The sequence below is a fragment of the Magallana gigas genome, chromosome 8 (assembly GCF_963853765.1).
Source record: "Magallana gigas chromosome 8, xbMagGiga1.1, whole genome shotgun sequence".
Lineage (NCBI taxonomy): Eukaryota > Metazoa > Mollusca > Bivalvia > Ostreida > Ostreidae > Magallana > Magallana gigas.
The window spans coordinates 16075265-16086124 of record NC_088860.1 but is presented as its reverse complement, the minus strand read 5'-3'; the positions used below and the strand labels follow the sequence as shown (position 1 = coordinate 16086124).

The following is a 10860-nucleotide window of genomic DNA, read 5'->3' as shown; positions in this document are numbered from 1 at the left end:
TCTAGTAGTAACAAGTTCAAACTGGAACTATGAATTATTAAATTAAGCTGAGAAGATTTGACAAGCTTCATCATATATTACTAGTCAGAGTAGTTTGATTACCTAAGTCATTTCTTATTGCCTAATTTAGAAATAAAAATGTTTTATATTTTTTTCTTTATTAAAATAAATCACAAAAAGTTACAACATAAAATATAGCTGACAAGGAAATAAAAACATAAAGGTACCAAGCACTAATTTGGCATTCAGATTAAAATCAAGTTTTGTTTAAAATCAGGTTAAAAGCAGTTTCAAGCACTAGTTTTCTTGATCATACTGTATATTATACCAAAATTCATTCCCTTTAAACATACACCAAAAGGAAGAATTTCCTTACCTTAGAAGAAATTGAGCTTCAAATTACCTATCTCACATTTCATTTTTACATCTCGCACATCACACGCATTCACAGCAGAAACTATTGCTACCACAACAGCTAGCTCTCTGTATTATACAAACATACATCAGATAAACTCAAACATAATTTACAGTTGCCTCTTTCAAAAAAAATTTAACCAGCAATTGTTACTTCTTATCTATAATAAATTAAATACTTATTCATTTTAAACATTGCAGCTTGATAATTGTTGGACATATTTAAAACGTAATTGGAATATGTGCCTCAAAAAAACCCTATGGTTATGTGATACTGGTATGTTTTTTCAATAAGATAGACAACTTTAGGTAAATTTTACTGGTCAGGATAAATTCAATCATGATTTGCGCACAAGTAATGTAATTGGAGACAATGTAATTAATCAGTATATAAATACATACAAATGCATGTTTACACAGAAAATTATTCAGGTTGCATATACGTTCGCCAAAAAAAAATGTGTGCATTACACAGTAGAAGAAAGAGTAAATGTTGTATGGGAGCATTAATTTCATAACTGTAATACCAATAACTAGCAAGAACTAAGGGAAAGGTTCAATCTTTACAACATGTCACTGCAAGATAGTTGGTAGACCAAACCAGGAATGTTCAGGTTTGAAAAATACGGGAATGAAAGACAGTACTGGGCTTCAGAAGTTGTGAGACATTCTGTAGTAGCTGTGGTTCTGCTTGTAGTGGGACCGCGAACTCCACACCTTGTTGGGCCCTTGGTAGTTGTCCTGAGCATAGGGCTGCCACTGGAAGCTACTGGTCTGGTAGTTGTTCAAGTTGTTCATGTAACTGTTGTGGAAGTTGTTCAGGTTCTGGTTTTGGAAGTTGTTCATGTTCTGGTTGTGGAAGTTGTTCATATTCTGGTTGTGGAAGTTGTTCATGTTCTGGTTGTAGGGCAGGCTGTAAGTGGGTTGGGACTGATACTGGGTCTGGTAAAGGTCATGGGTCAGGCTGTTCATATAGTTGTTGTTGTGATGGCTCTGGTAATTGTCTGTGAAGCTTTGGTTTGACTGCCAGGATTGGAATGCATCTGTGAAGGCTTTGGGAGCTGGCACAGCATATTCTCTGGTTGATGGGGCAGTATAATCTCTGGGTGCTGAGGTATTGTACTGCCCTTTCGAGGAGGGTGGGGTACTGACCATGCCCAAGATGTCTCTCTGTACCTTATTTAAATCTGCCTGGAGTCTGTCAAAAGACCTCTTCCTAGAGTTTGGAGTGTTGGCATTTGTAACAGTGAATATAAAAGGCTGCTCCTTTTCTCCCATGGTGACTGGTTTGGTTGGATCCAGGGACCTTCTGGTCCTGTTTGCATTGTTACTACTGCTTGAAAGCCTACGGCTGCTGACAGTTGTCCTTGATTTTGCAGCATTTTCTAATTTATTGTAATTAACAGGTGTCTTGAAATTCACATTCCTTTGGTCATCTTTGTTTTCCTTGTTAGACTCTGGGGACCGAGGCGAAACAACAGCAGCAGGCTGACTGTTTCCATTAAGATCACACTTAGGCTTGTTCCTCCCTGGCATGTTCTCACTCCATGCATCACTAATGTGTGTCAGTAACAGGTTGGTAATGTGGCGATGAGCCCTCTGATCCCAATGTATGCCGTCCTTGGCTCTTGTGTCCAGGCGGTTTCTAAGGTGATAGTGAAGGTCTAGGATGTCGAACCCATGAGCAGCTACAATCTGCTTGGCAAAGAAGTTTGCTTCTAAGATGTCCAATCGAAGGGTGTTCTTCATGAAATCCACTTCTGGGACAAGAAAGCCTCCCCTGACATCCTTAGCAATTGGCAAGGTTGTGTTCCAAATCACCAGTGTATCCTCTGGTAGGCACTGCTTAAACCTGTCAAACAGGGTATTCAAGTTCTCTTTGTATTCATCCACTCCAGATGGACCATACCTGTTCAAACAGTAATTAAAGAAGATAAGCATCCTCAATCCAGTTTACAAGCAAGGCAACTCAGACTTCTAATATTATTTTCAAGAGTTTGAATAAGGAGAGGCATATATTTATCATAGTAATCCAAGCATTAGTGGTAATGCATCATCGTTAATACCAATTTCATTATTTTAAATTTTAAATTTTTTGCAAGCAGGTACTTATTCATCCCATTTGCAGCAATAGGTTTGAAACAATAAATAATATGTGTGAGCAGAGATTCTAGCAAATCTTAAGAATATTATTCCCACCAATAAAACACTAATGGTTGCCAGTATGCTTTTGGTCATTAAATGATACTGAACAAATATATTTAAACCATATGATAAAGAATAAAATTATAAAGGTCACATTATCTAAATGTGAGTCAACATACTACAGGTTTGTCATTGTATATACCTGCTAATGTCCCACAGACAAGAGTTCATGATGACTACATCAGGCTGGGGGTCCTTGGACAGATCAGATAAGATGGACTCCATGTAGGTACTGTAACAGCGGGTCACAAAGTAGAACCGCAGGAGATGGCAGTCGGTCTGGTACTGACGAACCTCCTTGTATCCTTTACCGTTGTTCAGGCAAGTCCTTCTGCCCCCTTCTATCAGCGTGTCATTCTCAAAGCAAAACTCACCCTGAATCATTCAGAAAGCAATGAGCATTGATGAAATGATATATATACAGTAAAACATGCTTATGAAGAAGTGCTAGGGACTGGCAGTTTTGCTTTGTTATAAGCACAATTTGTAATATCCATCAAGTTTACAACATAAGTCACGAGGAATAACATTTCAATCAGTGTAAGCATCAATTCATTATAAATATGTTCGCTATAACTGTGTGTAGATATACCGGGTATTGAATGTCAATAGAGGTGTATATAATGCATGCATGTATAAAGTTTCCAACAATGATCATAAGTTTCTATAGAAATTAAAACAAATATATTAAATTTAAGAATATCTTCCTGGCTAAGTTCAATTTTACACACAGCACTGCACAGTAACTAAAACAAGTCATATATATCCAGATGAGAGTTATCTCTCTTAACAAAGGCAAAATGTACCTTAAATATCTGTTTGATCTCAAGACATGCAAATGCCTACCTTGGTTCTCAGTTGCCGGTCTGAGATGTAATCATTTTTTTGCAACAGAAGAACCAAATCTTTGTATATAGCTCTCTGGTCTAAAAAACAAAAATATATAAACTAGTAATCATGAATAATATGGAATTGACTTCTCAACCATATAATTGCAGTGTACAATGATGAAGAAAATAAGATTTTTTTGCTAATGAATAAACAGTCATCATATCATACTGATATCAAATTTGGAAAAAAAGAAATTTTGGAAATCTCTGGGCTGCGTTTTACAAAAGAACTTACGACCAAATTAATGAATGTTTATTAATCACAAACTAATCAATATTTTATTGTAATAGTTGTGAAATATAATTATGGAAATCAACATAGCTGTAAATAAATGGTTTGATATAAATTTTGTTCATCAAAGACCGTTCCATAAGACTGATAATATTTATGAGCCCTGGAGACCAGACTGAAATTATACTCACTGGAATCTCCTATGACGACTATGAACCTGTTTTTCAGGAGTTTTAGAAGATCCTCCTTCAGAAATATATCCGTTGTTACAACCATGGTTAAGTTTTCTACAAAACAAAATAACATTAGCAAGTAAACATGTGTGCTATATGCCAAATATATTAATTATGCTGCAATCATATTCAAATCCAACTATATTTGAAATAAAATGGAGAATGAAAGACAAATCTGTTAGTCCTAAAACTAGACTAAAGTCAAGCTAAAATTTAGGCACGTAGCATCAGCCCCTCCCCCCCCCTTTTTCTCGCAGCAACTAATTTTTTAAAATTTACATATAAAAAATTTAATTATCATGGAGTTGCCCCCCCCCCTATTTTTTTGGGTGTATAAATTTAAAAAAAATAATTAGAAAAAATAGGAAATTTTTAAAAGAGTGAAATTGAACATTTCAAAATTCCTTTTTTTATTTTTTGCTTGTCAAGATTTTTTGGATGAGTCTGCCCCCCCCCCCCCCACTTTCAAAAACGATGCTATGTGTCTGAATCTATTGGAATAGCATGATATAATATTATAATGAATGAATTTATGTAAAGTGATGTAAGAATGAAAGTCAGCAAGACATGAGGACAGGCCCACAAGATCAAGAGTTTGATTTTTCTTATTCTTTGTTCTTTTTTTTTTTACAATAATAAATGTGTACACCTACATAAGAAGAATTTAAAATAATACCCCCTTTTAAGATCTGCTCACTTCTTGTCCTCCACAATAAAAGATCATTTTCTACATTTACATGTACAATGTACATGTACCATTTCTCACCATTGAAATGAAAATGCAATGAATAAAATATAAAATATAATAATATGTTTTACGGTGCGACCGTTGGGGCGAGCGCAGCAGGTGATCAAAAATGAATTATGATAAATCAATAAAAATACAAGTAGTGACGTAAAGTACACGTAAATGAAGAATGCAAAATAAAATAAATATACCAATTTCCAGTAAATTTTCATTATTCATAATTCATAAGATTTTTTATTTATTTATATAGAATTTGCCGGAGCGGATCAAAAATCTGATTTTGATCAGATTGTTTATATACTGGTCGCACGCCAGTATAGAATTTATCTCAGATAAAATGTTGTTGAATAATAAAGATTTTAACATAATATTTCCTCTTTTCTTGCAGCAGACATTTTTCTTAAACAAATAAAAAATTGACTTATCACAGAATCCCCCCTCCCCCGTTTAAAAAGAAATCAAATTTTACGTATAAAAAAATTTGTTGATCACATAAGGAAAATGGATCCCCCGGTAGCATGTAATACCGTAAATAGTAGTGAAAATAAAGACACTTTTGAGCAGCTAAAGAGCTAAAGGCATACCACGCACTCCCCATTCCTCACCCCGATTTGAATTTTCCTGATTTTGAGAATTTTATTTTTCTTTTTGCTTGTGAAGATTTTTTGAATGATGTTGCCACGCCCCATTTAAAAAAACGTTCCTGGAAATTACCGTAAATACAGTGAATAAAATAAATGTGAGCATTCATCCAAATGAGAGCAAGTTACAGCTGTTTCCTATCTCTGAAGAAATGTCTCGATTCGTTAGCTCTGCAAGATTTTGAGAAGATTTTGGTATTTATATTTCAGCAGATTTACAATAACTACTTAGAGTTGTTTCCCCTTATTGTGACGTCAAAGTTCACGTCGGTCAAGTGTAGTCTGTCTCTTTGAAAACACACTAGAAAATATTGATTGTTTACTTAAAAAGCATGATGTTCTGGAAATTACACAATTTATCTGTTTCTCAAAAGTTTTACTTTGATTCTCGCGAGATGGTATCCAGTCTAGTGAGATCAGCCGACATTGAGGAATTGCATTGTGGGTCGAAATTTACTGACTCCGAAAAATTCTGTCGGATCAATGTGCAAGAAATCCATTGTGACGTCACTCGAAAGGACGATAACTCCGTTAGTCTTAAAAGTACATGTAATGGAAATTGGCGTTGTGTTATTTACAATGCATGTACATAGTCTTTTATCTTGTTCTCGTGAGAGTGTGAAATTGGAAACCATAATTACAGGGAACTACTGGGACGATTAAAACAAGGCATTACTGGTCCGATTTACTGACGCCAAAAAAATCCGTTGAATGAATGTGCAAATAGTCCGAATTTTCTATTCACACACGCCTTGCCGGTAGAGCTCGCTTCGCGCCGGCGCTGCGCGCCGGCGAGCTGCGCTCGCTATAAAACACTAATAATAAAATTATGTGGTAGCAAGATTAGGTACTTTGCATGGTAAAATTGTTTTGGACCACTGCATTTTTTGAATTTCAAATATTTGACAAGATCTCATTTGGGTTTTTTTCCTCCATTGATTAATTTTGTTTCGGACCATTCTCTATTTAATTATATTATTTGGTTAATAAAATATAAAATTCCCTTGTATGTGCATGCATAGTGAGAGACATAGCCTAAATAATCTCAAAATGTCGTTAAAAAAATGTAATGTCTCGAGTCTCTCTGCATGCATTTGAAAAATTAATTTTAAATTAAGGTTTCATTTCGATTTATTATATGAACTTTTTGAACCTCTTAATATATATAATTTTGACTTATAACAACTTTTTGTAACAATTCATGGTAGAATCAACTTATAACTGTTTAAAAATCAAGAGGTTCCCGTGATTAAAACTCACAAAATTTCGTGCATATTCAAATGTGACACACCGCTATTTAAATTTTCACTGAAATATGCAATTATCGATAGTTATAGGAGTATCTCCATCTTTGTTGATTTGTATGTAAAACCTACACTATCAGCTAATCTTTGATTATACTTACATATTTAAAAAAAATCCCTGAAGCACCTGCTTCTGTGAGTTCGGGTTCTGTTCCACTTCAGTGATTTTTGGAAGGTTTCACTTTTCATAATGGGGGTGGTTGCGATAAAAAGTGAAACAAATATATAGAAACGATATGCCTAACATAGGCTACTTATTACAATTTAGTTATAATTAGAATAAGTCACTGTTCGAATATTATGCAATATTAGATTCAAAGGTGCGTAGACTTTACCTAAAGGTGCGAATGAAACAATCCAAAAATAGCGGCAGATTCAAAATTTAAAAATCTCTGCTTTACCAAAACATATGAAAGGCTATTAAATACTTGTATGAACATGAACTTAAGCTCAACTAGAAATAGACATATAAATAATAATTCGAAATTGTACAATACACTGAGATGATGTTCCTGCGCTGTTGACTTTAAGCCTCTGAATTCCGATATTTTTTATCAATTTATAAACAGCTGTGCACAAAAGGCTAACGTTATTTCTAAAAGTCTTGACGTGAATTTTGGCGCTTTTTTTTAAATCTCAGGGCATGTGGACATAAAACAAACCAATCTAATTAGATTGAAAACAAACAAGCATACTTTTTGGTCCCAGCGGGCTCTTTTTCCCACTTGCTTTTGTACAAAACTCGCGCATATTCAAGATCTATGCATAATCATGGCACTTAACGTTACACAAAAAGTTACCCATGCAAGCAAACCATTTTTTTTCCTGGACCCCCGTTCTCCGAGGTGAAATTCCCGAATATGCGCCATCAAATTAAAAAGAATATATATATATATATATATATATATATATATATATATATATATATATATATATATATATATATATATATATATATATATATATATATATATATATATATATATATATATATATATATATATATATATATATATAGTGGTAAAGTGAGGTTTGTTTTAAAAAATAGCAAATCAAAATAATTAAGTTTTACGACGCCGATGTCTGCACACGATATATAATTACCCAAAAGAGTTTCTGCTCAGAAAATTATGATGGCCATTTTGCAATAAAGCTGATGATAAAAATGCCAAAAGTCAAAACTGTCCCGGCACGAATAATCATACGATAACAACTTTCAAAAGAAAATAACATTTAAACTCTTAAATACATAATTGCTTATTATGTGCACAGATATTGTTCACATGCGCATAAATTAATTCTGATCCCGGAAACCTGTCAGTTACTTCGTATTAGAAAATGAAAGTTTGCATGAGAATATAGAAACACGTAAGAGATATCAAGATGTCCCCCCCCCCCCCCACCCACCCAACCAACCTTCTGGGAATAAATCATAGATTAGCACCTGAATAAACATGGCATGTTGAAATTATTTACTTATATAAATCATTTTGATTAGTTGTGGAGTCGAAAGCAAAAGCAAGAAAAAATTTCCCATACTCTCAGCGATTATTTTTTATAAACCTTATAAAATGGATATCTTCTCATTCCACTCTTTTATTACCATAATTTGTATTGTAATCTGAAACTATGCGAAGCCACAAAGAACATAACTACTCATGCGATTATAGATGCAAACATTAAGTAAACTATACTTGTCTTTATTCACATGTATGTGTGCGTATACATTTATATACTATATACATCGTATTGTATATATTGTGAAAAACAACTGAACAGTAGTTGTCACGACAAAATCGTATGAAGTTTTACACACCGGAAAAGTAACTTTATTTAGACTCATTGGTAAAAAAAAAAAGAGTTCATAAATAAAACAAAGGTGGATATAAAGGGTTTCCGAAAGTTCCAAGCGGGAATGAAAATCTTCCGCCATAGGGTAACACAGGGAGGCGTTCGGCTGAAATACTCGGATCACTGGCAAGTTGGGATTTCCATTTATTACGTCTGTTTTGAAACCACACTTTGACTTGAGTTTCCGTCAGATTGAGGGTTGATGCAATTTCGGAACGTTCGGTGCTCGATAGGTATCTCTTGGCGTCAAAGGCAGATTCCAGATAAAATATCTGGTGACGTGAAAACACAGTTCTTGTTTTCTTGCGATTTTTCTGAGTTTCTATTTCCTCTGTTTTATTTAGAGTCCCGTTAACTTTTTGTTTCTCTGTGCAGCGCTCCAGTTTCATTGGATTTTTCTTGCACCCGTGTGAACGCCCATTTGAATTGGGACTTTCTTCATCTGTGTCCGAACTTTCACCTGCTTTTAAAAGATGATATATAAATAAATGTACTTTTATCACTATTTATAGAAACTTTTTCGTCGCCCAGTTCACATTTTTCTTTGTGTAAAGAGTGTAACAAGCATGCTATTTGAAAAAAAAATATTTATTTTATTCTCTACTTGATTTTACTGTTCACAGTGCTTTAAAAAGATCAAAATATTTATTAAACTTAGGTGGTTCTACTGCTAAGTAAACCAACATTAAAACCTACAGAATTACCTCGCGATTGTTTGAAAATTACATGTACATGTATATCTTATACATGTACATTAATACATTAGGCGACATATCAGTTTTGAATTATTCGAAAAAATCACTTTGAAAATTACTTCATATGATCTACATTGCTGTTCTAAAAAACAAATACTTTGACGTAATAATACAAGAAATGTACATTTCTTTTATACTTTGATGACTATAAAACTCCATGAAAATTAAAAAAAGAAAAGAAATTTTCTTTAAAAAATAGTTGAATTGATATACAATGTATTTCTGAATAAAAGATAAACAGGTTCAATTTAGATAAAAAGGGGCCCATAAGCTTATGCAACCAACGTTATTGAATTATAAAATGCACACTAGTACTGTATCTAACTTTCTCTTACTTTAATATTAGAATAAACAAAAGAAAGTTACATTGTAAGTTAAATGTAACATTATTTTTTGACAAATCGAATTTGGATCAACATTCATCGCAAAAAAATAGTTTGCACCCCCCCCCCTTTTTATATCGGGATCTTGACAAAAACTAATGATGAGAATATAGTATTTTGAAGACATTCAAATTCTTATCTCGATCCCTGAAATTTTATTTGGCTAAGACAGTAATTTAGAAGAAAAACAACCAATCATATTTTTTTCTTCAAAATAACAAATTACCCGTGAACTCTTGAATATATTTCCTCTTGAGCGACTGCAAATGGCTGTTGTTTTTCTCGTTTGGAGCATCTTCTCTCTGGGTCCTCTTTTCCACCGCCGTCGTCGAAAGGAGATTTTCTATGGAAAAGGGAGACGACAGTTTCTCTTTTTCCGTCATTGCTTCGCCTTATTCTTTTCCCATTTTCAAAATCACTATGTATACCCTCGGAGATTTTTTGTAAAGTGTTAGATTTATGACTGGGTTGTGTGAAATAAACATATTTCGATGGGGGTTAACTACCCGTGACGTCATGTGGATGGGTTGGAGTGACCGAGGTCATGGAATTGTCATTAAAACCTTCAGTTTTTCTTTCTTTCTTTAAAGTGGAAGTCAAGCGACCGGGTACGGGTACAAACGGTTATAATTAACAGGAGCTGGACAAAGTGATCTCAAAACCGATAAGTGTAACGATCAATTTGTAATACTAACCGCGATACTGGCTCCTCAATTGCTCACTTATCAGTCATCGTTTCTCGAGGCGGTCTTTGCTAATGGGCCAGGTATGGACCGGTTGCCGAATCTGACCAGTGAGGCTGGTGGGACGTGCAGTAACCCTCCCCAAATCCCCCGATAACCAAAGAGGATGTCAACATTTCGGCCAGTGATGGATGAGGAACCGTGACTATCTTTGCCAATATTTGCGTGAGCGCACGTTGCGTGTGGCTCGCGAGTGGACGCGCGAGCTATGGTTCTATAATTCTATAATTGCGCTTTTCTTTAGCGCCATATGGCGTCGGTAACTCTTTGGATTATCTATCAGACCAAAATTATGGAAGGGAGGGGAGTCTTTTGACCCAATAAACATCATAGCTTGATTGATTGATATTTGCCATCTGCGACTTTTCATAGATTGAGCTGAATAAAAACCCACCTAAATCAAATATATTATGAGTGACTTTAAAAAGATTCCCATTAATTTTTAGACACGCGTGCGTATT

At 34.4% G+C, this 10860-nt stretch overlaps 1 protein-coding gene across 2 annotated transcripts; it reads right to left on the bottom strand.

Annotated features, from left to right (window-relative positions):
- Positions 1 to 141: 141 nt before the first annotated feature.
- LOC105349033 (homeobox protein 2) lies at positions 142 to 7248 on the bottom strand. 2 transcript variants are annotated; one of them, XM_066069176.1, is made up of 6 exons: positions 7165 to 7248; positions 6769 to 6848; positions 3933 to 4031; positions 3466 to 3545; positions 2762 to 2994; positions 142 to 2323 (listed from the first exon to the last, which is right to left on the bottom strand). In XM_066069176.1, exons 3-6 carry the CDS (start codon positions 4015 to 4017, stop codon positions 1066 to 1068), a joined length of 1656 nt encoding a protein of 551 aa, XP_065925248.1. In that variant the 5' UTR covers positions 4018 to 4031; positions 6769 to 6848; positions 7165 to 7248; the 3' UTR covers positions 142 to 1065. The 2 variants fall into 2 exon arrangements, with proteins under 2 accessions (XP_065925248.1, XP_065925247.1); XM_066069175.1 differs by having other exon boundaries at positions 3933 to 4028.
- Positions 7249 to 10860: the final 3612 nt, after the last annotated feature.

Coding starts and splice junctions, on each gene's coding strand:
- LOC105349033 (XM_066069176.1), bottom strand. CDS start 4,017: ATGGTTGTAACAACGGATATATTTCTGAAGGAGGATCTTCTAAAACTC. Junction 2,995..3,465: donor ACCGGCAACTGAGAACCAAG/GTAGGCATTTGC, acceptor TGAATGATTCAG/GGTGAGTTTTGCTTTGAGAA. Junction 2,324..2,761: donor TGTCTGTGGGACATTAGCAG/GTATATACAATG, acceptor CTGTTTGAACAG/GTATGGTCCATCTGGAGTGG.